Consider the following 27,883-nt stretch of genomic DNA (forward strand, 5'->3'; position numbering starts at 1 on the left):
AGAAGTTATCATCTAGGTGCTTCATGAACCTCCTGGACTTGCTCGTGTCAGCCGTGTGGCACTCCCAGTTAACGTCTGGCAAGTTGAAGTCCCCCATAAGGACAAGGGGAGTTAATCTGGAGGCCTCTCTTAGTTCTGTAAAGAATAATTTATCGGCACTATCGTCCTGGCCAGGCGAAAAAACTTTAATGTGTTTTTAAAAGATATCTTCTAGGCTGGGGTTCGAAGAAAGATCCTTCTCAGCCAAGGCAGTTGCCGAGTTTCTTTGCTTTTCCATCAGCTTATTTTCTTTGAATATTCAATCTGAATTTGACCAGCTCCTGGTCAAACAGATCCTAATGTTCAATTCCTGTTCCTGGAGCCTTTGAAGAAAAGACTATATGTAAGTGCAGATGTTATTCCTCAGAGCAAGTGGACAAGTTTTGGTGTCTTCATTGCTTGTCTTGTTTTGTTGCTAGTCAACTTACTAGGGTTCATTTTACTGTCTTCATATGGATGCAATTTTAAGAACATTTATCTTATTTCTGACCACCTTCTTTAAATTGATTTAAATGCACTGGTTTCCCTTTATAACTTTGTTTAAGGTTTGTATTTTCTGAGCTTAAGTGCTCAGAGCAAAGGTAAACAATCTCTGTGCCACATGTGACATTTAACCCTTTTGACTTTACTTTTTTTCCCCCTTTTAAAAATAAAATGTAAATGTATTGGAGCATCTCTGGTTCTAAGCATAGCACTCGCTGTACTGAGAACAGCATTTTGATTCCCCATGAATCAGGTCCCCCCTGCAGCTCAGGATCTGTGTTAGAACCTCGTGGATGTCCCATTGCATGCAATGGGTGCTGGCACCGCTGTTGTCAGCTGGCAATATGGTTGTTGCAGCAGGAGTCACTACTGCAGCACGAGGTTGTCAGATCTTGTCTGTCCATCTTGGACCGCATGAGGTGAGACGATGGGGTTCCCCAGCTGCCACTGTACCTGGGACCTGGTGCCAGCCCAGCTGAGCCTTTCCTTAGCACCCTGGTCTCGAGGTCTGTCCCCTGTGGGGACTTGCCTCGATGGGCAATGGCTCTGTGGCATAGGCAGGAACTATCTGAAATCTCGTGGGTCAGGGGTGAGTCACCTCTAAATTGCTAATTACTGCTTAAAGACACCTCTGTGCTGGGTCTAAGCCCAACAGAAGAATAAACACTGTTTTTGTTCCTGAGTTTGGGAAGGGGCAAATATAGCTCCTGTCTCCAGGCACTGCAGTGGCACAACAAGCCCCTTGGAGCCTTTTCAGAAGTTGATACTGCAGAAGTTCATAAACTTTTAATGACACCAACTGAGACCTGTTAAAAGTGAAGAAAAAACTCACTGTTGCTGGGGCAGCAAGGTGCCCTTTTGGGCCTTAGCTTCATGAGACACTGGCACAGAAAACATGGCAGGCTTTGGGTGTTCCTGCTTCCTCCAGGTGCACTGTTGAAAGCACGTAGCTGTTTTCAACTTGGATCATCTCAGGATGTGGCTTTATACCTTGGCTCTATGACCAGCTGACCCAACACAGCTGATGGAAAGTGTCGGGTGACCTGAGGGTGGTGAGCAACGTGACTGGGGATTTCCCAACCTGCCAGGTCCAGCATCTCCTGAAATGTGCGAAGATGTGTCACTCCAAGCAATGTCCAACGTCAGTGACAATGTGTGTCTTGGGGACAACAAAGCTCTTGGGACTGGCTGCTGTTCTGGCAGGCAGGGCTGTCATTCAGAGAGGCCTCAGCAGCCCCCCAAAACAGGGTAGCACAAACCTCCTGGTGTTCAGCCAAGGCATATACAAAGTCCTGCCCCTTGGGAGGTTAACCCCAAGCAACAGGGCAGTATGGGCCTGTGGGTGAGATGGCAGCTTTGCCCTGCACATCCAATGGTCAACAAACTGAGCATCAGTCAGCAGGGTGCCATTGCAGGAAAGGCAGCCAAGTGCATCCTCTTCTGGATTAGCAAAGAGTGGCCAGCAGATCAAGGAGCACTTGTGAGACCACATCTGGAGAGCAAGGTCCAGTTTGGGGCATTCATTGGGGCAGGGAGAGATGTTCCTGTTCCTGGCCAGCTTCCCCATCACTCCCCTAACCCCAAAGATGTGGATGGTCTCAGGCCCCACACTGGCCTTTGAAGACTGGTGAATCTTGGGGGGGAAACCTCCTTTCCAGAGTCCCAAACTTCTCAGAGGTGAAAGGTCTCTGAACAGCTTCTCTGAGCACAGAAACAACACACCTTGCACTTGCTAGACCCCCCTATATCACTCTTAAATCCAACCAGCTTGTCTAGAAGAAACCAAGGTTACCCAAGAAGGCCAGGAAGTACATTCTTGGTTGCAAAAGTGAGGAAAACAAGCTAGGAAAGGAGAGCACAGGCAGAAGAGCCTAACTCTGACATGTTCCCAGACTCAGGCTCTTGCTCCCAGGTGTCTCTGTATCAACTGGGCTGCATAGCCTACAGCACTACCCCAGCTGCACAACAGGGCTGCCCCTCTGAGAGCCTGCAGCTGCTGGAGGACTGGGGCTGCCTCATGGGGGTGCCCTCGGTTGACACTGACCACAGGACTCTGTTGTTTTCACTTGCACTGTGCTTCCCTGCTCCCACAGAATCCTGAAGGGAATGGCTCAAGGGGTTGTGCCTGAGCAATTATGGACTCTGCTGTAACAGGGGATCTTTTCCCATGTGCCTCCAAGGGGTATATTGAATTCACCCTGGTGTCCCAAACCACTTTTGCTGCCATACACACCTGGCGTGAAGAGAAGAAGCATCTTCTCAAGGTAAGCTGGTACAGGCGCTGGGTCCTCGCATGTCCCCAGCCGATGTGTGGGGGGACTGCTCAAGGGCAGGACAGCTGTAGGGTTGAGGAAGGCTGGCATTCGCCCCATGCAGAGCCTTGCAAGGCCAGCTCTGCTCTGCTCTGCTCTGTCCCCCTCTCCCAGGACTGGCAGATGCAAGCCCTTTCAGTGCTGCTCATGGCCCAGTGGCTTGTTGAGTACCCAGGGGCCTGGGACACGTCTCAAAGTTCACACCGCTGCAGCTCGCCTGCTCACAGCACCAGGCGAGCCCTGCCCCTCCTGCAAACACGGCTCTGCCTGGGAGCAGACGTGTCACTTGCTCATGTCACAGTGCTTGCTGTCTGCTCCCAATCTTGACATGATGTAGCTCTGCAAACCCAGCAAGACCATAGGGTTGGTGTGTGCTCCACAAAGAGCAGCACTGATCAGCTGCCCCATTCTATATTGAGCTCACTTGTCTTGTATTAGATTTGATTTGAAATCAAAAGCTATTTAATTAACAGAAAGGCAAACAGACACTTCCAGTGACTGGTTGATCATCCAGTTAAAGACTATTAGATCAGCAGATTTAATTGCAAACCCCTACAGTTATTGGAAAATGAAACAAAGATGCCACTTATATCCCAACTAGAGCCAGAGAAGCCAAGCTGGTTTGTGGTGGTGCTCTGGGGAGACCGGGGGCCTGGGTATGCTCCCAGGTCTGGAGGGGCAGAGGGCCATGGTATGCAGGGAGAGAGCTGGGGGGTTGCTGGGTTCGTCTTTGTGCTAACTTCCAGGCACGTAGTTTTCTACCTCCACTTCAATAAACTGACACTAAAGGCTCTGTGGACATCTACGTACAGTCAGAGCATGTTTATTTTAGGTAAAGGGAAAAGATTTAATTGGTGACAAACATTGTAGGAACCAAAACTCCTCCTGGTATGTAATCACTGTGGGGTCTAAACCGTATGAGAAGGCACCACATAGCACCTTGACTCCTTGTCCAAATCTTGGTGCATTAGAACTAAGGATGTGATTCCTAAGTACAAATCATTTTTGAAATTGGGTTTAAGCTGTTAGCTGACACAGGCTTGTCCATGCCAGGCCCACCCACAGCAGCATGCTCTAGCGAGCGGCTCTGCTCCCCCTTGCAGCAGTTGCCTCCCTGCTGGGCTTTGCTGCTCCAGGCTGACCACATCGCACCATGCGCTCCCCAGGGGCTCTCCCTTCTGCAGGCGTAGTGCCATGGCAGAGCAGCTCCCTCTTCCTCAGGCGGGCTCCCTACGCACCACCTGGCAAGGTCTCACTAACATATCTCAGCATGTCTATTTTCCCACAAAGACTGGAAATCTTTCCTCCTGTCCCCACGGCCAGTTTGGCTTCCCCTGCCACACTCATGATTTGTCATTATCCTGGGCTGGCTAGATTGCTGGGTCTCCTGCTGATATCCCTGTGGGCCGGCACACTCCTCCACAGTCGCAGAGCTTCTGTGCCCAGCCACTTCTCATCAGCACCTCCTAACTTGTGGCCTCCCATTTCCCAGCACATCGCAACGCATGGTGCTCTGCTCTGTAACAACTTCAGTGGGGCCAGCCCGTCCCCCCAGGTCTCCCAGGAGCTTCCCCATTGCTCCTTGCCCTTTCACCCCTGCTCCTCTCAAGGTTAACATGGGGTTTTAAACATCTTTTTCTGAGATCCAGGCAAGTGATAGTTGTGCCATTCCCACTGCTGAAGAAACCAAGTGTCTTACAAGGGCTGGACAGATGGTTTGTTGGGTACAATCTCCCCTTGGAAGCCTGGGTTACATTTTACTGTAACTTCAACTTTTCTTTCCTCTAAAACCTTGCAAATGTCCAGTGCTGGATTCTTATTCTCCTATCAGATGTAGCTTTCATCACAAAGATGCTTTGCATCCTCACTGAAGGAGAAGCAGCATTAATTCCTCCTAAATTCAGGTGCAGCCACATTACCTTCCTGCAGCCCCACTGGTATTCAACAGACCTCTGAGGACCTTCCTCTCTGCTTGATGCTGCTGTCCCCATACCTTCATGTTGTCACTTGCAACACCACTTTTGCCATAAATTGTCTTCCTGGAAAACTGGGTTTGGGTGATTCTGGGTCTGGGTGAACTGAGAAGTGCCACAGGGCTGCCTTTCCTTCAAATACATGGCTGAAGCATGTACATTAATCTCATAAGGCCGCACACCATTTTCATGGTCTCCCTGCACTCCTTCGTCTTTCACTGTAGAGTTTTCTTGCTGCTTTTTGAGATCTTTTCTTTGCTTGCAACTTTCCACTCATTCCAAATGTCCTCCTCAGTGCACGTACATTACTTGCTTGCTAGAATCACAAAATCACAGAATGGTTGAAGGGACCTCTGAAGGCCAGCTGGTCCAACACCCCTGCTGTGCCAGCCACTCCCTTGAGTTCAGGAGGGAGCTTTAGGCAAGTTTTGCACCTTTGGCTTCACAAAGTCCCAGACGTTTTCTATGTTTGCATGCAATAACTGGCTTTCCTCACTTGTGCACGTTCATGGCTACAACCACCAGTCTGCTCTTATTGATCTTCCCATTTCCATAATATGACATTGACTCATGCCTACCCTAGCTGAAGCTATTTTCTACAGACATTTTTTCTATAAACAGACTGTTTTTCAGGGATGGGTACCAAAACCCCATCAGTTCGCTTCATGCTGTGACGTGGTAAAAACATGTGAGATGACATATCCGAGGGTGTGCCCTGATCAGCAGAGTGCCCTGGCAGCCAGGAGGGCCAACCGTATCCTGGGATGCATCAAGCACGGCATCGCTAGTCGGTCGAGGGAAGGGATTGTCCCGCTCTACTCTGCGCTGGTGTGGCCTCACCTCAAGTACTTTGTGCAGTTCTGGGCACCACAGTACAAAAAGGACGTGAAACTGTTGGAGAGTGTCCAGAGGAGGGCAACAAAGATGGTGAAGGGCCTAGAGGGGAAGACGGATGGGGAGCGGCTGAGGTCACTGGGCCTGTTCAGCCCGGAAAAGAGGAGGCTGAGGGGAGACCTCATCACAGTCTACAACTTCCTCGCGAGTGGGAGTGGAGGGGCAGGCGCCGATCTATTCTCTTTAGTCACCAGTGATAGGACCCGCGGGAATGGTGTCAAGCTGAGGCAGGGGAGGTTTAGGCTAGACATCAGGAAGAGGTTCTTCACTGAGAGGGTGAGTCGCCCACTGGAACAGGCTCCCCAGGGAAGGAGTCACTGCACCAAGCCTGTCTGAATTTAAGAAGCGTTTGGACTGTGCACTTAGTCACATGGCCTAAAATTTTGGGTAGACCTGTGTGGTGCCAGGAGTTGGACTCGATGATCCTTATGGGTCTCTTCCAACTCAGGATATTCTATGATTCTATGATTCTAGGGTTTCTGGAATGGTCATTATAGACTAGGCTGTGATTTACAGCCTCCCCTCTCCAAGGAGTTATTCTTCCTGGTAGAATTTTTCTCTTGTGGCTTTGTTCTTGCCCCAGTCTGGTTGAGGGATCTGTCAGGGCAGACCTTCCTTTCCCTTCTCCCCAAGGTGATTTGGACCCAGGAAGATGTTTTGATGGTGCCTTTCAATGTGTTGTGCTGTTACCCATCCTCCTCATCTCCCTTTCTTGCACTCTCCTCCTGCATCCTCTATTGTCTGCTCTGGTCACACCAACTGTTTCGCTGACCTCCAGGAATATCTGCTGTCATGGGATGCTCCATGTAGCAGCTTGAGCTGCTCCATACCAGCTTTGCCTGAAGCCACAAACATTTGTATTATTTCCTATGGACCATCTGCTCTTCCTGAGCTAGAAGAGACCAGCCTTTTGTTTGGCTGTACCACTTTCCCAGCTGCTCTTATCATAGAATCATTAAAGTTGGAAAAGCCCTCCAAGATCATCTGGTTCAACCATCACCCTACCACCAATGTCACCCACTACACCAGGTCCCTAAGCACCACGTCCAGCCTTTCCTTAAACACGTCCTGGGACGGTGACGCCACCACCTCCCTGGGCAAACCGTCCCAATGCGTAACCACTCTTTCAGAGAAGAAATATCTCCTAATTTCCAAACTAAACCTCCCTTGGTGCAACTCGAGACCATTCCCTCCAGTCCTATCACTGGTTACCTGTGAGAAGAGGTCGACCCCCAGCTCCCCACACCTTCCTTTCAGGTAGTTGTAGAGTACAATAAGGTCTCCCCTGAGCCTCCTCTTCTCCAGACCAAACACCCCCAGTTCCCTCAACCACTCCTCACAGGACTTGTGTTCCAGGTCCTTCACCAGCTTCAGAGCCCTTCTCTGGACACGCTCCAGGGCCTTGATGTCCTTCATGTTGTGAGGGGCCCAAAACTGAACACAGCACTCGAGGTACGGCCTCACCAGAGCAGAGTACAGGGGGACGGTCACCCCCTGGTCCTGCTGGCTGCAGTGTTCCTAATACAAGCCAGAATGAGGTTGGTTAGGCAGGTCTTTTTATGAACCCAAGCTGCTTATCCCTACAGCTGCTTCCCTTTCCTCTGTCTCTGCTTTCTGTGGTTATGCCCTTGTTTAACAGTACATACTACACAAAGCATGGAGAGTACATGCCTTTCTTCAGCCACCAGTCCCTTCGTGGTTCAAAGCCTGATATGTCATTTCTCCCAGCTTGGATCCCTGAAAGCTTCTCCCTTCCTGCTGGAGCGCCTCCTTGCATTAGGAGGAGCGTGTACATGGAAGCTCCCAGTTGCTCAAGTGCTCCAGCCTTGCTTGTGGGACCAAACCTTGGGCTGTCTGCTCCTCCCTCCCTCCCAAGTTACACATCCAGCCCATTTGCAGGGTACCAGGACAAATGTACGGCCCATCCCTGAATCTCCACATTTTGGAGCTCATCCCCAGCGTGGTGGGGATGTCCTTGTTGCCTTTTGCAGAGACCTTGCAATGTTGTTTGATGGTGCTGAAGCCTTCTCAGCCTGGTACCCACCTCCTCCTTGCTCCTGGAAGATGCTCCCACACTTCCCTCTACAACAACCTGGTGACTGCCCTGTCAGCCCCAGCAGTGACAAATTGCCTCTTGCAAGTTTGGACATAAATCACTGATTGTCTCCTTCCTGCTCTTCCTAAGAATTCAGTAGTTTTAGGTTCGCACTCAATATCTTCTGTATCCCTGAGCTCCACTTTCTCATTAGATTCAGAGTCTTTCCCTTTTCCTACAGGCTGGTGCCTCTGCTTTTTCTTGCCACCCTCGAACTACCTGAACAACACAGTCACCTTCAGATGCCTTTCTGGTCCTCCTGTGATCTCTCAGAATTCCCTCCCCACAGTGCTTTCTCAAGGTGCTGATGAGACTACAGTGCAGTATTTGCAATCAGACACCATCTTTGTAACTTTTAAAGGTGGTTTGGTTTTGGTTTGAGGTTTTTGTTTGTTTGTTTGTTTTGTTGTGTTTGTTGTTGTTGTGTTTGTTGTTGTTGTTTTATTTTTTGTTCTGTTTTGTTTTTTCCTGGAGAAGGATGAGATGTGCTCCCACAGTCTGTGGTCTTTCTATATCTTCATTAACAATGTAAACACAGCTTGCTGCTATGAAGGGCAGCAATAGTTCAGCAAGGCAGAGTCCAACCTGCCATGTTTTTTGGGATATTTAGACCATACTCCAGGTACAGCCCAGGAAACCTGGAGGGGAGAGAGGGACTGCTCCTGTTTGTTCTCATTTAACAGTTCCTGGGATCCTTACTGACTGCAGTGGTGATGTCCCTGCTCTCAGGTGTTCTTCAGGTGATGCAGTTTTGGCCTGCTCATCACCAGGTCCTGCCCCAGCTCAGACAGAGGCACAGGGAGGTGGTTTTGTTGTGCCATGGGCTCTTCAAACAAGTACCTGAAGAGCTAGAACCATTTCAGCCAGGTCTGTCAGGTTTCTACCAGAGCCCACTGGCAGCACTGGGCCAGAGTGGCCCCCGTGCCAGCTGAAACAGCTACGGGGCAGTGGGAACATGGGCATGGCCGTGCAGGTGTGGGCTCCTGCAGGGTTGGCTTGAGGACTGAAACCCCCTGGGCTGAAACTCATCACCTGCCCCCACAGACATTTCCCATCCCAGAGCCCCTGGAGCCAGATGTGAGTTGCGAGGGTTGCCAGAGGTTGTGGCATGGCTTCAGCCCGCGACACAGCAGAACAGAAGGCTGGAGACGTCCCACGGCAGGGGTGAGTGCTCACCCTGCTCCCACCTGTCCTTCATGTCCTCCTGCTCTCCCTGTAGATGAGTCCCGAATCCCTGCAGGGGGGAAATCTCAGCAGCCCCACCTCATTCCTTCTCTTGGGGTTTTCCAGTGCCTACAAAGCACAGGTGGCCCTCTGCCTGGGTTTCTCGCTCATTTACCTGGTGACTCTGCTGGGGAACCTGCTCATAATGAACCTCGTCTGGCTGGACGCTCACCTGCACTCCCCCATGTATTACTTCCTGGGCCACCTCTCCTTCCTGGATATCTGCTACTCCTCCGTCACACTCCCTAAGATCCTCAAGGACTCCTTCTCACCACAGAAGACCATTTCCTTTGTGGGCTGCATCACACAGATCTACTTCTTCCTTTGCTTTGGGGGCTCTGAGTGCGTGCTTCTGGCTGCCATGGCCTACGATCGGTACCTGGCCATCTGCCGCCCCCTTCACTATGCAGCGCTCATGAGCAAGAAGGTTTGCCACTGCTTAGTGGCTGTTTCGTGGCTGAGCGGCTCCTTCTCGTCTCTGATCCAGGCCTTTCTCACAGCCCACTTACACTTCTGTGGGTCCAATGTCATCAATCACTTGTTCTGTGAGGTACCCTTCTTGCTGAATGTGTCCTGCAGCCCTAATGCTCGCCTCACCAAGGCTGTCCAGTATGCTCTGGCTGGGACTATTGCCATGGGCTCTTTCCTCCTTACCCTCATGTCGTATGTTCACATCCTCTGGGCTGTCCTCCAGAAGGGAGCAGGGGGGCAGAAGGCCTTTGCCACCTGCACCTCCCACCTGACTGTGGTGTTCCTGTTCTTTGGTGCTGGGGCCATTGTCTACCTGCTGCCCCACTCCAGCACCTCCAAGGAGATGGGCAAGGTCCTCACCCTGCTGTACGCCATCATAACCCCCATGTTGAATCCCATCATTTACAGCTTGAGAAATAACGAAGTCCAGGGGGCCATCAGGAAAGCCCTGCACAGGGTGTTGTCACAGAGCTCCACCAAGGACACAGGCAGGGCTGCAGAGCAGCCCCTGCCCTCACCATGCACGGAGCGCGGCTGCTGATGACCCAAGATGATGGGGGACAGTGGGGCCCTCTTGGACCAGTGGCAAGCAGAAGAGTGACCTCTGGAGATGTGAATAGACCAGGAGGGGATTCCATAAAACCATTAGGTCTTGGTCACGGTTCTCCCAAAAAAACAATTCTGTGAACTTTTTTCCTAAGAAATAGGTATTGTCCAGGTAGAGAAGCTGTGCTGAACCTCCACAAAATGCCTTTGTTGTGATGGTGCCCTTGGTTAGCCTTGTTTTGTTTGTTTGTTTTTTTTTTAATCATTTATCTGCACTGAGGCTTTGTCAGGCTTTCTGGAAAGAGCTTTTATTCCAAAGCAAAGCTCTTTCTGAGGTGAAACACTGCAAAGTGCAGCAGTAATGCCCTGCTGTAAGCATCTCCTGCTAATGGTGGATAATCTTGTCTGGGCTGGACTTGCAGACACTGCAGAGCCGGATGTCTTTCTCTTAATGCAATAAAATATGTATAAGTAGGAAAACCACTGTTAGGGGATTGATCTTTGTAGTTTCAGGAATCAAAGCCAATCCTGGGAACAGACATCTGCTTCCGCATGCAAAATGGTAGTGACAAGGCAGGAGTGTAGGTGGCACCTGAACATGCCTGGGAGAGCAGATTATTTTGGTTCATGATGTGCTTTCAGGAAGAGTGCACAGGGCTCTTGGCACCACACAGAGCTGAGAAGGCGTTGCCTGGTGGCCACAAATAAAGGGATGTGAAAGAACACCGTGACCGTATCTCACTGTGTGCAAGAAGATACGCCTACAGGCATAGTGAAACATCCTCACATCCTTCTTGGACCTCAGCCGAATGCTGGTCTGTGATTTCTCTGCAAGCTTCTGTAAGGCTCCTGTTTAGCAGAAATTATGGGAACTGGTTTCCTGTGATTGGAAACAACCCCTCCTCTGGTGGAACCAAGAGTTTCCCAGTCAGAACCCAGTGTGCTTTATCCAGCTTAGGCAAGGATGTGACACACCCTCCCCAGAGCACACCATCAAGGCAGAGCTAATTGGGGAACCCAATTTGCAGTACAGATACAAAATTGGCTGCTCCTTTGCCAATAAAATAGGAATTGCACATTCCTTCTCACCCACAGTCCCCAGGACATGTGAGCCAGATATCCACCTCTCGCTACTGATGCCGAAACCCAGGAGGGTTCAGTTTCACAATTGTTCCTGCCAGTTATAGCTATTTTCATATTTGGCCAAGTATGTACCTCTTGAGGTGACAGATAGAGAAAAGACGATGAAGAACCCATGGGGCAGGGAAGCGTCATGCACCACAAGTCCTAAGTGTGCTCTATGCTTGGTCAGTGTCTGCCACCAAAGATAAAATAAATATATCTCCCTTTTATCAGACTTATTTGTTTGGGAAAATCTCTGCTTTCTCTATAACAATGGTCTCCAAAGTGGAGTGTGTGCCCTCCAGGGGTGTGCAAGACAATGCATTGGGGTAGAGGAAGAAAATATTTTTGTACCACTAATAAATAAAATATTTTAATACTATTTTAAAACATCATCTTTATCTCATCCTTTCTTAATTTCCATTTTTCTATATATTCTATAATGTACAGTATTAATACATGTATGTAATTTGTAAATAGCTATATTTATATTGGAGATATGTGCTCAAAAGCTTTTTAGTGCGAGGGGTGTATGATTAAAAAAGTGTGGGGATCACTGCTCTCGAACAACACATCTGAGCAAAAATATTGTGGGGGAGTGGAGATTTACCCACAGCAAAGGATGATTTAGGGATGTAGTCAGGATGACTTATGCAAACCAGACAAGTTGAAGCCCATGGGACTAGGTGGGATGCACCCAAGGGTGCCGAAGGTGCCTTTTTGGGCTCTGCATGACTCCCCAGAGCTTCCTGCTTTGGTCCCGCAGACACTGTCGGTGGCAGGGGATTCCTCCCCACTTCTCCCTGCCCCTGGCGGCAGAGCTGAGCGTATCGCTCTGTGCCAGCCCCAGCAGGAACACGCTGTTCAGATGCAGGCGGAAGCAAACACAGTGCCAGCTGAGGCCACGGCTGCCGATGTTATCTGTGCAATGTCGTCAGCCGTCATGCGTGTGGCCAGAGACAGGTTTGCTTGCTGCCTCTGAGGAGCTGTGCAAGCATAAAAGCTTGGAGGTCCCCATGGAGCGCAACGTCCTCACAGGTGTGCTGCATGGGTGCCAGGTTGTGCTGGGCAAGAGGCCAGCTCTGAAGATGAAGGTCATGTTCCTGCTCTTGGAGCTGATGCTTCTGTCGGTGCTGCAGGCCCGGGCAAAAATCCCTCTGAAGGAATATTTTGATGCAGAGAAGGTAATGACATTCGAGGGAATTTTCTCATGGTGGAAGATGGGGAAGCTGCCTTGCTTGGACACAGCCTTCGTAAGATAGCAGAGATCAGACAAAGCCCACCTGCACATTTCTGTGAGGACCCCAGCTCCTGCTGGGAGTCAGAGTCCCTCGGGCTTTCTGGCATTTAAAATCTTAACATCTGGGTGCTCAAGCACCCTCATGGAGCAGTCAGCTCGCTAGCGAGTATTACTGAGTACCTGGGTTTGTCCAAGTGGATTTTGCATCTGGTTAGCTCTTTATGGCAGACCACTGCTTTGCATTGCAGAAGAAATGCTTTTCCACCCCGTCAGCAGCTTAAGCTGAGGAGGGTTTCGGGGCTTCCTGCTCTATCCCTGAATCTCCCATTGTTTTCTGTATTAATGACTGTAGAGCCATTCTCTCTAGCTTGCTGGGAAGTGGCATACCATTGCCATAGCTTCCCACTCCAGCTGGATCGAAGACTTCAAGAGAAATGGGAAGATGGCTGTGAGCACTGTAAAACCACAACAGAATGGTGAAATAATCATCAAAACTTTAATTTCTGGGTAAGCTGCAGTGCAAATCTCATTTGCTATGGCTTTCACCACGGGCTCCTTTCCTTTTTGCTCTGAAAAAGCCTCTCAGTTAGCTCTTGAGTTCTTCAGAAAAACATAGGAAAAACTATGTAGGTCCCTTGGGGGAGGTCATTGCTTCCTGACATAGTAACACGTGTGCTGTTTGCATGCATGGAGCAGAGTTTCCAAGAGCTGGCCTGCATCCTCCAACCTTGAACGGTGATCAACTAAAAGTAGAAAAATACAGTGGACGTGGAAACATCTGCCGTGTGGCTGGAGACTACAGAGGAGAGACCAGAGGGGCTACTGTGCTCTGTGCCCACGCAGGAGATGTCCAACATCTGCTCCTGCTGCTGACTCAGACTTAAGGTACAGCCTAGTCTGGCAAAAACAGAGCAAGGAACTGTGCAAGGAGACCCTTTGGCCTGGTGGGGGAGATTTGCTCCTTCTAGCTGCAGGTGGAGCCAGAGAATCAGTGCATCCACGGGTGTTTGTAAAGCACCTCTAAGTGAACAGTGTGAGCAAAGATTTAGGATTATTGTCTTTGCTCCACTACCAGGCTGTGTTGGGGATTGGAGAAGTGTCACTAAATCAAAGAAATTAGATTTAAACATTTTTCTATTTAATCTATCTTTACGAGTGCAAGATTGTCTTCACTTGTCATTCTGTGTGCTTGAAAAGAGAGGCCAAATTCAACCAAGCTTCTTCCCAGTGGAGAAGACTGATGTGGCTCCACATGCTTTAAAATTAGTTTCTTCTTTTCTTTAGCACTAACTAGAGGATGCCACACACCCCACATTACCTCTTCATTCAGCCCAAAAAAAATCAGATTGATGAACCTCTTCCTCCTAGAAAGGTGTCCAGTCTTGGCTGGATGACGAGGGATGAAAACCATAACATTTTCTTGACAGCTTCTTCCCAGCCACCCCTGACGTTGTTAGGTGTGCCTTGTCTCTGAGTGGAATTGTCTCAGCTCAAGCCCCAGCTGCATCTTCCTGCCTCCCCCTGCAGCTGCTTGGGCTGGAGCAACCAAATGACCTCTTGAGCTGCTTTTTGAGGAGACCAAAGGAAATGTGGTGGAGCTGCTCCAGCTAAAGGAGCACTGGGAAAGCCGAGGGGTTTGCATGCCATCAGCCAGAGTCTGATGGTCTTTGTTTGCTCCCCAGCCCTGAAGGATGTGAGCAGAGGATGATGGTCCTAAAAAGAAATGATCAACCTAGTCAACACACAAACTCCTGTAAGTACCAGGGGACCACAAGGGCAGAGGTGGGAGATCTGTTCCCGACCCAGCAGCAGGGTTTAAGTCATCCCCTGGACAGGAACCCTCCATGGCCCCTCAAGTTGGGCTCTTGCCCCCCATGCAGGCAATGACATGTACCACCGCAGAACAGACCAGCAGGAGCTAGGGATTCCCTGTCACAATGCATAGGATGATGCCGGTGTAGACCTCTTACTCAAGGCAGGTCCCTTAATGGAGCTGCTGTGATGCCTTCCCCTCTCCCCACGCAAGCCCAGCCCTCAGCCCAGCTCACCCGTCACCACCCATGCCCAGCTCACCCGTCACCACCAAGCCACGGAGCTGCTGTGGCCAGGCAGTGGTTCTGGAAGATGCCCTGATCCCAGAGTGATGGGAAAGGGCCCCGGGCTGCCTGCACCAGGCCTCCGGGGTGACCTGTGAACACCTCCATCTCCCCTGTCCCAGAGCCCAGACCCGCACACCTCCAGCTCTCCAGCTCCCTCTGCTGATCGTGCTAGGGTTGGGATTTATGGGTCCTTTTTCTGTACCGTGCAATGGAGCCACGTTACCAGGTGTCCCAGAAGAGATTAATCTGGGGAGAGGTTGTTCAGGAGCATCCTCAGAGAGGGCCCTAACCTCCTTCCAGCAAGTGATTGGGTGCAGTGCTGGGGGGCCCCAGACTCTCTCATGGTGCAATGTAGTACCACAAGGGCCCCCTGGAGGGGTGAGATCCTCAAGCTTGCAGGGATTGGATATTGAAAGTACTCTGCTCTCAGGACTAAATAAATGACTTTCTTCAGGCTTTTCAGGGTTTAGGAGCTCTGATGATGGTCTTGAGGAAAGAAGTGGCACTTCTCACAACCACGGTAAGAACCGTTGACTCTTGGTGGATGCAGCCCTGGCTGGTCCCAGGGCCACGGGAACACCCTGAGGTGGAGACAGCCCTGCTGAGAGCTGGACACCACCACGTCCCACAGCCAGAGAGTGGAACAGGCGGTGCTGGGGATGAGGCTGGTGTGACGGGGATCCCACGCTGTGCCAGCGAGCAGGTGCAGGGAGCCTCCCTGGAGGCAGAAAGGGGAGCACGGCAGCAGCTCAGCAAAGCCTGTGGCAGCCTGAGCCGCACGGGCTGGGAGTGGTGCTAGCTTCAGGAACAGGATACGGCAAGGGGTGCACAAGGGGTGCAGAAGTGTGCTGGAGAGGGGTACAGCAGAGGGTAGGGGGTGCAGAGGAGGGGTACAGGTGTGTAGGGTGGAGGGGCTTGGGTGTGGGAGGCAGAGGGGGTGCAAGATGGGGCTGAGGCAGGGCAAGATGCGTGAGAGGCTGCACGCAGCCTTGCAGGGCAGCTTCTGGAGGCCTGGGAGCCCGGGGCATGGGGAGGCTCAGCCTGTGCCCGATGGGAGGCGATGCCCTGAGCTCACCCCTCCCTATCCCACACCTAACATGTCCCTCCATGGCTCACAGTCCTCTCCCATCTCCCTGCCCCCTGCCAGGGGGCACGGAGCTCTCTCCTTGCCAGCGCTGTGTCCCTCTGCTTTCTCCTGCAGGGGAAGATGTCCCCAGCTGCAGGCTGCTGGATACGGACTACAGCAACCACATCCTCCTCCTCAGTGACCGCGAGTACCAGGGGAGGATCATCTCAGTGCTGTTTCTCTACAGTAAGTGTTGGAGAAAGCAAGAGCTGGGGAGGCAAGGGGTGCACGGGGCAGACCCTTCAGCAAGTGGGATGGGAACTGCAGGAGAGTTTTCACCTGGTCAGTCTGGGGATGTCTGGACTGTCTGCTCCGGCAGGAGCACAGCACCCAGATGTGCTCTCTCTGCCTGGGAGGAGGAGGGCTTGGACAGTTTTGGCCAGGCTGCAGACACCACTCTGTCCCCTGCAGGCAGGGATGCTGAAGCGAAACCCCACATGTTAGAGAAATTCAGAGACACCATGAGCCAGATGGGGCTTTCTGAGGAGCAGATGATTGTGCTGCCCAAGACCGGTAAGAGCAAGAGGCAGACCTGCCCCCACATCCTCCCTGCCCAGTGGGGTCCTGCACACTCGGCTCTTGCACAGAGCAGCATTGAAGTGGGGGTGTGGGGTGGGGGAAGGTGGCACCTCCCCACAGCTGTTTCACTGCAGACCACTGATAACCACGGCTCACGCAGTGCAGAATGGGTCAGGAAGGGTGGCGCTGCCCTGGGATGCTCCGTGCGCTGAGCTGGGGCAGGTGCAACCCTTGCAGGCAGTACACAGGGTGTGAGGCAGAAACAACGCGATAAACTGGGGTCTGCAGGGGATTTTAGCCTGTGCATCCCTCTGTACGTGTGCTGAGCAGCTCTCCTCTGTGCCACGTTACTCCTCGGTTTTCTCTGTGGGAAAGGAGGTGGGCCTCACTCCTTGTTTTCTTTCCAGAAGAGTGCACCCCGCCATCCGAGTAGGTGACATAGAGCTCCAACCATCCCATCCTGTTGCTGGGTGAGCCCCAGTGTCCTCCTGCCCACCCACCCCGAGCTGGGAGCACAGCCAGTCCCAGCACAACCATGCACAATCAGCTCAAAACCGATCCCAGCCCAAAAGCACTGTTCTCCTGGGGAAAGGCTTAAAACCATATAAAAGCTGGAAAATACAATTTTCTTTTCTTTTTTAAGCTTTTAGCCAAGTATATTGTAAGATCTGAAATTCAGCATTAGCAATAGATGTGGCCTCAACCCGAGTTTTGAGAAGTTGGGAACCAGCAGCTGCTTGCAATGGGACAAGCCCTTGGAGCTGGGGCTGCCTCGCTGCTGGGAGTCTGCCTCTGGCAAGCAGCAAGCACTGCTCCAGGGACAGGGAACAGAACCAGGGCATCATAGGGCAGTTCAGGCAGGAGCAGACCTTTGGGGGTCTGCAGTCCAACCACTTGCCACAACAGGGCCAGCCATGGGGTCAGCCCAGGTTCAGGCTTTCACCCCACAGGGTCTTGCAACCCCCTGAGGTTGGGTTCAGCCTCAGCAGCTCTTTCTTCTCCCCCAAGAGAGCCCCAGTCTCGGGCCCCTCCTGGGGGAGCCCTGAGGAGGGCTCTCAGTCTGCAGGGGAGCAGTTGTGCTACCATCCCTGCTTGGCCCCCACAGGCCCCTCTCCTGAATGCTATGTCTGCAGAGCAGCCTGTGCATCCCCCTGCTCGGGGCTGCCCTGGCCCCAGCACTCCCATGCTCAGCTGGGCACTTGCTGGGTTTACTTCTGGACAAAGCCATTGCCTGACCTCAGCCATTTGGCCGTGGTGACTTTTCCATGTCCTGGCCCCTGTTTTTGCAGCCACGCTGCAGACTCATGGCCCGGATCAGCTTTGTAACTGCAGCCCTGGTCCCTGTGCTCCTCACACCGCCAGTAGCCAGCACCTCGTCCCCTCCTATCCCGCGACCTCAGCGGCTCCCAGTTAGCCGGTGGCTCCATCCCATGCTCTCTAACCCCATCAGAGAAGTGCTGCCTCCTGAGGTCTCTGCTGTACCAGTCTGGGGGTGCTCCCAGAGCTGCCCTGGAGACCCCAGCTTGGACCTCTTCAGATCAGACCCAAAACACCCTGCTGCAGGGAGAGGGAACAAGGTTGAGATAATAGCAAACGAACTGGTGGAGCCTCTGGTGGGTGCAACAGCATCTGTCATTACGGGTAGCTCTCACTCACCAGATGTTTCTTGGCCTGCAGCTCCTCAGGCTGAGTCCTAAATGTTTGAAATATAGAAATTAGGAGACTCCAATTAACCAAGTCATGCAAGCATGAAGCAGGGCCTCTTCCTTCCTTCATGCAAAGAGAGGGGAAAACAGCAGTAGTCGGGGAGCTCTGGAGTCCTGTGGAGGAGCAGGGCACTGGGAGGACATGGCAGGGCCAGGTCAGTCTTGGAGCACAGGGACCTGCCCAGTTCTGTGGGCGAGGGGGTCCCAGCTGGACCCTGCTGTGGAGATGGCACCGTCACGCAGCTGGGAGCACTGGTCCCGGCACGCAGCCAGGGGCACTGGCTCTGGCAGTGCATGGGACAGGGCAGGAGAGGCACCTGGGGGGACCTGGCAGGGACTTCACCCGAGTCTGAGCTTGGCCTCTCTGTCCCTTGGTGACAGGGACAACGCAGGGCAGAAGCAGGGGCTTGGCTCCCTCTGAGCACCAGGCAGCCCTCGTGTGCTGTGCGGGTGACAGGGCACTGGCACAGGCTGCCCAGAGAGGTTGTGGAGTGTCCGAATTGGCTTGGACACGGTGCTGGGCACCCTGCTCTGGGAGGCCCTGCCGGAGCACAGGTGGGACCAGAGGCTCCCGGAGGTGCCTTCCAGCCTCAGCCGTGCTGTGATTCTGTCATCCCCACGCATGGGATTTCACAGCCCCGAGCCCCCCTTTCATGCGGTTCCTGAGGGGTCGGGGCAGGACCTCAATCCCAACACCCGCTGCTTTTGCCTCAGCTCTGCTCCTGGGTTCGGCTCCTGGCACCCTGCAGGCACAGCATCCCTCCGCCCCACACTCCTTCCCTTTCTGTGCGAGCACTGCATTTCTCATGACAAGACTGGATGTTACCTGTGCTGCCCAGCACGCGGAAACAACCCCGTGCGGAACAGCGGCTAACCGAGCTAACTCACGCTCACGGCAGCCCTCCGGTCCGCACAAAGGGCCCTCAGCCACGGCGCTTGCGGGAACGGCTGCGGGCGCCCTTCGGGCCTCGGCAGCGCCCCCAGGGGGCCCGACCGCGGCGGGCCGCTCCCGGAGCCGCAGAGGGCCCGGCCGGGCCGCGCCGCCCCGAAGCCCCCGGCCGCCATCCGCGGCCCGGCCGAGCCCGGCGCCGGGCGTTCCGGAGCGAGCACCGCCCCGCGGGAGGGGGGGCCGCCCCGCCCCGCCCCGCCCCGCCCCGCCCCGCCCCGCCGAGCCCGGCGCCGCCGCCCGCAGCCCCGCGGCCCCGCGCCCGCGCCGCTGGAGGATGGTGGCGGCCCGGGGCGCTGCCGCCCGCCGCGGAGCGCTGCTGCTGCTGCTGCCGCTGCTGCTCGCCGCCCTCGGGGCCTGCCGCCCGCGCTCCGCCCGCGCCGGTGAGTGCGCGCCGCGGCCTGGCTGCGGCTCCGGCTCCGCGTCCGGGTCCGGCTCCGCGTCCGCGGCGCCCCGGGGCTCCGCGCTGCGTTGTGCCCAGCGGTCCCCGGGCCGTTCTGGCCGGGCCTGCTCCTGCCCCCTCCCCAGGGAGCCGCCTGTCGGCTTCGTGCCCCTCTCCCCCGGGGGCCGGCCACCCGCGGATGAGCAGTGCCCACCCCGCTGGGGCGGGCCCTGGGACGGGGCAGGGGCTGTGCCCCCCCCCCCCCCCCCCCCGCGGCGGGGCAGCGGCGGCCGGGAGGCGGCGGGCGGTGCGAGGCCGGGGCGGGGAGCCGGCAGCCCGCAGGTGCCGCCGGGGCCTCTCGCGGTCCTGGGGCGGACGAGCTCTCAGACCCCCCGGGCTGGGGTCGAAACGCCTCGTGGGGCTGCTGTCTGCTTCCCGGGGTGCCGCAGACCCGGGCTCCGCCGCGCCCGGCTCGGAAACGCCACCGGCCTGAGGCCGTGGGTGCGTGGCTGAGAGATGTGCGCTGCCCCCGGGGCGTGCTGGGCCCCAGCAGGGATGCCTTGGGGGCGATGGAGCTGGCAAAGCAGCTCCGCTCGAGTCGGGGCTTCCCAGCGTCCTCCTCCGGGGCTCCCGGGTTAGGAGCACAGCGATGGACCGTGCCTTCGCGAGGTGTGAGGATGAGATGGAAAACGTCCCTTGGTCTCCTCCGTGGTGTCCTGCAGGGTCTTGTTTCTCCCGCTGTTGCGCTGAAGCAGGCCCTGGAGCACAGCCAGCCCAAGGATGGGGTGGATTCAGCCACTTGCACCCCGCCACCTCTGCTCCCTCACTCGTGGCCGAGCCGCCGCAGGCACTGGGCGAGCCCAGGTGTGGGGATGGGGCTCAGCAAGGGGGAGCACAGCACAGCACATTCCCTGCTGGGTTTTTGGGTGCTTCTGGCAAGGCCCTGACAGCTGGTGCCTTTGGTGCAGGCTGTGCCCCGAGGCCAGAGGTGCCCGCGGGTGTGGGGGCTGCTCCCAGACTGGCAACAGAGACTGAACTGTGTGGGGCCAAGCAGTGCGTGAGGGCGCTGGGACGACACTGTGCTGTTGCTGTGGTGGAGTGTCTTTATTGAAAAAAGAAACAAACAAATAAAGCTGCTCTAATGACTGAGCCATCTTACTGAGCCGTCATGGGGATGCGTCGGTCCAGGCAGAGAGAAGTCGCCCGCCTGCCCTCTGCTACACCGACAGCGCAGGAGCGTGCTGTTTACTCACCCGCCAGAAGAACCGCTCTCCTCGAGAAGCACCACCACTCTGCGGGGCTGACATATTGACGGGAGGCGCTTCTGGTTTTCTACAGGGGAAAAAAAAATGCATGGCTTTCATTTCCCTCACAGCAGCTCTGCATTTGGCCTGCTTTCTGTTTTCTTAAGGGGGCTTTGCTTTGTTTTGGAGTTTCATTTGGCACGTCTCCCCGGACAACACACATCTTCGTGGGGTTTGACGTGTGCGGGTCCAGCCCTGGGCACACACCTTTTCCCTCGCTCTGTGCCCACTGCCGGGCTGTGCAGGGCTGCCATGGGCAGGACCCCGAGCCCTCCAGGTGCACTGCACGTGGGAAGCCGGGGACATGGCCTCCCGCCTGCACCCGGTGTTTGCTGTTTTTGGCTGCCAACAGTGCCGGGAGCTGCCGCAGAGGCGGTGTCCCTGTCCCTGTGTGTGGGACAGAGTGTCTCTCTTGGCAGGTGCTTTCTGCCTCGCCGGTTGCAGAAAGCACTCGGGTGCTTGGAACCAGGCTTTGCCTCCTTGCTCCCAGCATTGTTCACGGGCAGGCACTGTTCTCGCTGGGCCGTCCTGGCAATGGGGTGGGTGCTGGCAGGAGTGCAGCATGGGCCGGGGCCGGCATGACCCCACTGGGCTCCCACCAGCCCTTTGGGAGGTGCGATTTTTGAAAATCTCCCAGCGGTTCAAAACATGCGGACCTTTCTGTGCTGGGGTGGCTGTAAGCAGGCCCTCTGTGTGGTTGCTGCGTGCTCGGCATTTCCACGCATTGAGGCCAGGGCTGGGTGCATACCCAGCGGGGGTATCACAGCTGGCAGAGCTACCTGGGGACCATGACGCATGCTGCAGAAGGAGGAATGAGGTCTGGGTGGCTCTGCAGATGTTCTGGTCAGACACCAGTGATCTGGCATAATCTCTGCTGGCTCTGAATTTAAGACCATTACAAAGCCATGGTGGTTCATCTGAGACTGCGGGCTTCAAGGCAGCAGCGTCACCCTGCAGAGGTATCCCCCAAGGAGCGTTTCCCGGGGCAGGCCAGGCATGCTGGCAGAGCCGTGCTGCTGGGGGACCCCTCGAGGGGGCTGCTCTGGTGTCACCTGTGCAGTTTCCCCTCCCATCCCTGCCCCGTCAGAGGGCAGCTTCCCTGAGATGAGGCGAGCGCAGGCTGAGAGGGGTTGTTGCAGGCAGCAGCCTGTCCCTTCAGCTGGGCTGTTGTACTCTCTCAGCACAAGTGGGTGTAATCTGGGGGGCACTACTCAAGCTCTTATTTTCTGCTCAGGCCTGAGCGGAGTGCATCATGCTCAGGCTGGCCAGGGGTGCCGGTGGTGCCCTGCGTTAGCTCTGGGCTGTGGCTGCCCGCCCTTGCCAGTGCTGCAGGGAGGGTGTGCGCCCTGGCCAGACGCAGGTGCCTGCCATGAGGTTTCTCCACAGCTGTGCAGCAGCTTTGCAGCACAGTGTCCTCAGACTCAGCCTGAGGCTCTGCTGGTTTTTGGCTTTCCCCCAAGCAAAGGCTGGGGATAGTTTCTTTGCACTGTTTCCAATAATGTCATTTTACAGCCTGGAAATGCTGACAGCAGCATCCCACTGCCAGGATGCCAGCTTTGCATGGCACACAGCAACGGGGAGGTCAGGATGCGGGCATGCAGCGAGAGCTCTGGGTTAGTTTCTTCTTCTGGAGCAGCCTCGGAGAGCGTCCCTGCCCTGCCCTGTCCCCTCTGCTGGCCCTGTCCCCTGCTTGCTGTGGGGGAGGTTACAGCTGATCGGTGTTCAGCTGGGGACTCTGTGGGCTCTGCTGCCTTCTTCCTCAGGCGCAGCTGGGAAGGGGAAGCGTTGGCTGTTTCTTTCCGTTATTAAATTTCCCCTCTTGGGAGGATTGGGCAAAGCTCTGCTTGCTCTGGAAACGTCTGCGAGGTGGGGATGGCGGGGCCCAGCAGCATCTCCTGCTCTGTGCCGTGTGGGTGGTGCCAGACCCTGTCAAGGAGAGAGCCAGGGGAAGGTCCAGGACCATCGCACCTGTGTCTCTCGGCTCTGCAGCTTCAAGACTGCTGCTTCAGGCAGAGGCTGACATCTCCTCCCCAAATTTGTCTGCCTCCTGCACTGAGACCAAAAGGCCCCTGCAGTAGATGGCATCTCACAGGACACAGATGGCGCGTGGCGCAGTTACATCCTCATCTTGCCGAGGGCCTGTTCTGAGATGGAGGAAGGCAGCAGCTGGCTTTGGAGGTGGTACAGCCAGTACTCTTTTGTTTTTTGTTTTTTGTTTTTTTTCTGTGTCTCTTTATCCATTGTGCAGAGCTTCTAGCAGAAATGCTTGTGCTGCCTCACCTGATTTTCTGGCTGCATTTCCTGGAGCATTAGTAAGAGTCAGACTTCTCACCCCTTCTTGAGAAATTTGTTTGCCAGATTTGATCTATTAATACTATAAACAAAAAGATTTTCCAAATCAGATGGCAGGAGAGAACCTCTTTTCAATAGGACCGAAAACCCAGCCCTGCTGCTGCAGCCAGCAGCTTGCATCAGAGATGTCCAGAGAAGCTGTTAAGCAAAGCATGAGTAGTCATTTCGGGTCCAAGTGACCCATTTGGCCCAGCGTTCCTGGGAGGATGCGTGTGACTTGCAAGCTCCTTGCTCCCTTTCCTCCTGGTGCCACCTCTATGGGGGTGGAGGTGAGAGCACAAAGACGGTTACTGATAGCAGCTGCCCAGCTCTGCGGTGGTGCAGGGAGCTCTCAAGGTCTCGTGCTGCACAAAACAAGGCAGGAGTTATCTGCCTGGCTCTTTGCCCTGTGAAGCCTTCATGGCTCAGCATGCGGTAGGCTTGTCAGTTGCTCAGCTTTTAATTTGTCTGCTTTGCAATTACCCTGGTGGGGAGGGAGCTGCTGCGGGGTCTGGGCACGGAAGGCTGCTGGCCTGGGGAACTGTCCTCCTTGTGCCTGTGGAGGAGAAGTGCCAAGGAGCTGGGCACTTGCAGGCTTCCCCAAGGGCTGTGGGATCAGCTGATCCTGAACACTGAAACTGGGAGCAGGCAGAGGGTGGGCTGTAGCCTGTGCCCAGTTCTGCACCCATGACTGTCTCCTCACTCCTTGCAAGTGACGGTTCTGCCTTGGAGAGCTTCCCAGGAGCTTGCACAGTGGGTGAGCAAGGCACGGTCTCTGAGCCCCACACCATGCAGGTCCCTGCGTTGCTGTGTCTGGCAGTTGGGTTCATCTGCAGAGAGCAGAGGCTTCCAGGTTTCTCTGCCTTTTCTTGAGATGCAGAGAAGGTCATCTGAGTCATCCTGGTCATGGTGGTCAATTATCCCACCTGGTGGTGAGGTGCTCTATGCCTGTACTGTGGATGGCACTTCAACTGAAAACCGGGTGTGACAGGGGACTGCTGACCACCCCTGCGGTGTGCAGCCACCCCATCGTGGTTAACCCCCCCAGGCTGAGCGTTGGGACATCTTCTGCCACACAGTGGTGCAGCCCAGTAGTTCATGTGTGTCTTCACGTGTCCCTGGGAGCTGGGTTGCTCAGTTTGCTCCTACTGTGAGAAATGACTCCTCCTGGGTAGGTAGCCCAGGTGTGGTGGCAAAGGGGGAGCAGGAGATGAGGTGCTCGGGCACCCTAAGGGTTCTGTGGATCGATGCCTGCACTGGGGAGCATTGTTGGGCAAGGGTCTGCAGGCGTGGGGAGGGTGGGAAGGGAATGGGTGGGAAGACGCCCCTGATCTCCTTGATCCCCCCACTCTCTGCAATTCCTGATGCAGCCAGCTCTCCTCACTGCCAAGGCAGAGGTTTGAGAGGGCTTTATGGAGGAGATGCTGTGACACTCCCGCCCCCTTCTTGGCTTCCACGCAGCGCAGGCAAATGCCACCCTTGTGAGACCTGGTCTCCTGCCATGAAAAAGGAGGCAAAATGCTGCAGAGACCACGTGTCTCTTTGGAGGCAGGAAGGAGCATGAGGACGAGCTGCAATGGGGTTGCCCTTTGGGCACCACGCACCTTGGTCCCAGTCCCTGCTCTGGAAGTTGCTTTGTCATCTCCTGTTGCTGTAGCTGAGGGGACCCTCGTATTGGTGTCTCCCTGGACATGATGTTTGCCTCAGCCAGGGCAGGGTCTTGCATGGGGCGACCACATCCCAAGGTATGGGGAGGGCACTGGCTGGGGCCATGCAGGGAGATGCCTCTCAGATGTGCAGCTTCGCCAAGTGCTGTCCCAAAGGGCCGGTCAGGGTCCCATGGGTGCTGCTCCCAGCCAGTCTGCGGGGCAGGGAGCAGGGCAGTGGGTCCTTGGCACTGGGGACTCACAGTCCTGCACACTCCTCAGCATTCTGCCAGGGCACCCTGAGGCTGGGCTGGGCAGGGCAAAGCCCCAGCCATTGGGGCAGCAGCACTGGGCGCCTTCAGCTCCCTGCTCTGGACCTGGGTTTAGCTTTTGGGGTCTGTGGGCAGCCTTGAGGGCTTGGTTTCAGTGTGCTGCTCTTTGGGAGCAAGACCCTGGCATAATCCCGTGGCTGCTCTGCTGGAGGAGGCTGCTGGTGCTGCTGAGGCCCCTGCCGAGCTGATCCCCCTTCCCCCCGAGTCTCTTCAGCACAAACACAAAGATGAGTTTGAGACATTTGCCTGAAACAGTCCTTCTGGGCCATCGGAGTATTAAGGGATGTAATCGGCTTATGTCTGCTCCATGCTTATGGCATGGCAGGGGCACTGGGGACAGGAGGGGGCACAGGGTGGGAGGGTTGATGGGGACAGGAGGGGCGGCCCTTCCCCAGGCGTGAGGGTCTTGGTCCCTGAGCACAGGAGCTGCCATCAGTCCTCTCCTGTGCATTAATTACAGGAGTATGCACGTGGTGTCCCAGTGCTTCATTCCCACGAGGGGCTCTGGGGCCGGTCCCTGCTCCCTGACCAGTTCAGGTGCTCCTCAGGGTCACTGCTCCCTGGACCCACTCACACCAGGGCACGGCCCCAGCACTAGTGCCACTGACGGGGCGTTTTTCTCTCATGTCCTTGCTCTCTGAGGGCACTGTTCCCTACCTGCCTGGCCTCAGGACCACATCGCCTCCCCCAGCAATGCCTGAGCCCAGTGTGGTTTTATCTACAACAGTTATTGCAAGGGTAATAAGAGCACTGAACAGAGGCAGCAAGCCTATAATTAGCCATTTCATGAACTAAGGATAATTGCAATGAGAAGAAACTGGCCGTTAAGTGCCTGGAGCGTCCGTAGCGGCCATTTCTGGGAGGGACGGCCGGGCTCACACTGCAGAAGGCAGCTCGGTGCCTGGCCCAGGCAGCGCTGCGTGCTCCGGGCACCCAACCTGACAGGAGTGGTGCGGGGCTGGAGCCGGGCACACGCCGGTTGCCAGGCCTTGGATGTTTTTTCGGATCCGTGTCAGGGAAGAAGCTCCAGGAGCTACTTTGCACGCATGTGGGGCCGTTCTCTCTTCTGGGAAAGCAGAGCCTGGGGCCTTTTGAGATTCTGGGAAAACGAATGTCAAAAGGCTTTGACAGTCCCTGATGAAATGTTTTGTTTCCTGTCTGCGTGTGGGCTGCTGGAGTGTGTTGCGTTGTCCCCCGTTCCCATACGGGCATTTTCCATTTCCTTCCATTGTCTGCTTTGAATTCAAGGAAGAAAATGCAGCCAAGAGCAGGTGATATTTAACGTCCTGCCTCCTCCTACCAGTGAAGCACTGCGATCCCAGTTGCTCCATTTTGTGTCCAGCACAATGTAAGGCGGCAGCAGCCTGCCAGTGTGCCCAGCAGCGCATTTCTGGGGCCTCTCCAATACGGACAGGGCAGGCAAAGCCCTCACTCCAGCAGCAGGAGGGAAGTTTGCTTTCTGCGGGCTGAGCCCCGCCAGCCCAGGCAGGTGACACACGGGTGACGTGCCAGCGGGGAGCTTTTCTGGCAGCCAGCCCAGCCCAGCCCATCACGGCACTCCTGACGTGCTCCTAAGCCTCGGTTTCCCTCCTGGGGGAAGGAGGTGGACAGAGGGCAAAATGTAGGGAAGGTGGCCCTGGCCCTGTATGCGGGCAGCGCCATGGGTGCTGCCTGGGCCTGGCCGAGGCTGGGGCATTTCTGCGGTCTGCGGCTGCTGGGGAGTGCTCCTCAGGGCTGGCAGCTCTGGTGTGCCGTGGGGCAGCGGGAGGAGAAGCTCTGGTTTGAGCAGCTCATCATCTCGTGTCTGCCAGGGATTATTTCCGAGCCGCCTGCTAAGCCATCAGAGAGAAAGGCCCCGATAATCTGCCAGTAATGTGACCCTGCGTGGGGCTGGCTGCCGGCAGCACTAATTCTTGGCTTCCTGGCTGGAAATGAGGAGGTTTGCTTGAGCTGTCTGCCTCTGCTGGGGGATAAAAAACAAAGGAAATCTCCATGTGGTTCCTCTGCTGCTCTGGCACTGTCTGCAGCCCCCTGGAGTCCCAGGGTGCCGCGTTCCACAGGCAGCCCCCGGACACGGCTGTGCCTCCTGCGGGGCCGGGGCCAGGCCTGGCTCCTGGGCAGGTTGCAGGAAGCCCCCCTGCGCCCCCAGCCCCACAGGGCTGGCTCTCCTGCAGCTCTGTCTCACCGCGGGCTGAGTCAGAGTGGGTGCAGTCTGTGTGACGGCTGAATGAGGGCAGGACAGGGTGACACGGGCCTTTCTGTTTGTCTTTCACCACGCGTGTCCAATCGAGCGCTGGCGTGGGTGGGCTCCCTGCCCAGGGTCCCATAAGGGTTGGTTTGGCTGCTGCAGCACTGTAGGGCTTTGTGCCCCCTGTCCCCTGGGACCTGTTGGTAACTGGTCATGTCACTGGTCCCGTTTCTGCAGGGCTTCCGGGTCTGTTGGGAATGCTGAGGCCAGTGCCAGCGTGTGGGTCAGACAGTGTGGGCAGGATGGACAGACCACCCCACACGCAATGAAGCTGCCTGTGCTGCTGCCTCCAAGCTGCCGGAGGGTGTTCTATCTGCAAAATCGTGCCTGATGCATCTTTACTAAAGGCTTCCAAATGTCTCCTGGAGGTGTGGGATGCAAGCGAGATGTGGGAGGGAAGCATCTGGCCCCAGTGGGCACAGTGGCACTTAACCATGGCCCTGCTGCTCCTGGATTTATTAGAAGCTGTGCTGGCACGTGCAGTCAAAGCACGCTCCTGTGCACAACGTGCCTGCTCAGGGCGCCCTGAGCTGGAGGACCATGACAGTGGGAATGATAAACTCCCAATCGATCCTGAATGTGTGCGGGATTTGCTGCTCCAACTGGATCCATACAAGTCCATGGGTCCAGATGGGATTCATCCTAGGGTGCTTAAAGATCTGGCTCACGTCATCATGGGACCTCTCAATTATTTTTCAGTGATCTTGGGAATCTGGAGAGGTCCCAGTAGACTGGAAGCTGGCAAATGTTGTGCCAATTTTCGAGAAGGGTAAGAAAGAAGACCGTAGCAACTACAGGCCTGTCAGTCTCACATCAGTGCCTGGTAAAATTATGAAGATTATCCT

At 55.2% G+C, this 27,883-nt stretch overlaps 3 protein-coding genes across 5 annotated transcripts in view; all 3 read left to right on the top strand.

The window, feature by feature from the left end:
- Positions 1 to 8,979: 8,979 nt before the first annotated feature.
- On the top strand, positions 8,980 to 10,032 carry LOC106037062 (olfactory receptor 2A25-like). The gene has a single exon (XM_013182767.3). It carries the CDS (start codon positions 9,016 to 9,018, stop codon positions 10,030 to 10,032), a length of 1,017 nt encoding a protein of 338 aa, XP_013038221.3. The 5' UTR covers positions 8,980 to 9,015.
- Positions 10,033 to 12,148: 2,116 nt separating this feature from the next.
- Positions 12,149 to 16,767, top strand: LOC106037026 (lipocalin-like). 2 transcript variants are annotated; one of them, XM_048056995.2, is made up of 7 exons: positions 12,149 to 12,343; positions 12,767 to 12,906; positions 14,082 to 14,152; positions 14,953 to 15,018; positions 15,700 to 15,810; positions 16,036 to 16,137; positions 16,551 to 16,767. In XM_048056995.2, exons 1-7 carry the CDS (start codon positions 12,176 to 12,178, stop codon positions 16,574 to 16,576), a joined length of 684 nt encoding a protein of 227 aa, XP_047912952.2. In that variant the 5' UTR covers positions 12,149 to 12,175; the 3' UTR covers positions 16,577 to 16,767. The 2 variants fall into 2 exon arrangements, with proteins under 2 accessions (XP_047912952.2, XP_047912953.2); XM_048056996.2 differs by having other exon boundaries at positions 16,554 to 16,767.
- A 2,238-nt stretch (positions 16,768 to 19,005) lies between these two features.
- Positions 19,006 to 27,883, top strand: part of NPDC1 (neural proliferation, differentiation and control 1) — a 31,149-nt gene continuing 22,271 nt past the window's right edge. The window contains exon 1 of one of the 2 annotated variants that reach the window (XM_066980700.1): positions 19,006 to 19,178. In XM_066980700.1, coding sequence (XP_066836801.1) covers positions 19,073 to 19,178 — 106 coding nt within the window. In that variant the 5' untranslated portion in view covers positions 19,006 to 19,072. The remainder of the gene's footprint in view (positions 19,179 to 27,883) is intronic. The other variant, XM_066980701.1, reaches the window with a different exon arrangement.

Source organism: Anser cygnoides, chromosome 20 (genome assembly GCF_040182565.1).
Source record: "Anser cygnoides isolate HZ-2024a breed goose chromosome 20, Taihu_goose_T2T_genome, whole genome shotgun sequence".
NCBI lineage: Eukaryota > Metazoa > Chordata > Aves > Anseriformes > Anatidae > Anser > Anser cygnoides.

Coding starts and splice junctions, on each gene's coding strand:
- LOC106037062 (XM_013182767.3), top strand. CDS start 9,016: ATGAGTCCCGAATCCCTGCAGGGGGGAAATCTCAGCAGCCCCACCTCA.
- LOC106037026 (XM_048056995.2), top strand. CDS start 12,176: ATGGAGCGCAACGTCCTCACAGGTGTGCTGCATGGGTGCCAGGTTGTG. Junction 12,344..12,766: donor AATATTTTGATGCAGAGAAG/GTAATGACATTC, acceptor CATTCTCTCTAG/CTTGCTGGGAAGTGGCATAC. Junction 15,811..16,035: donor CTCAGTGCTGTTTCTCTACA/GTAAGTGTTGGA, acceptor TGTCCCCTGCAG/GCAGGGATGCTGAAGCGAAA.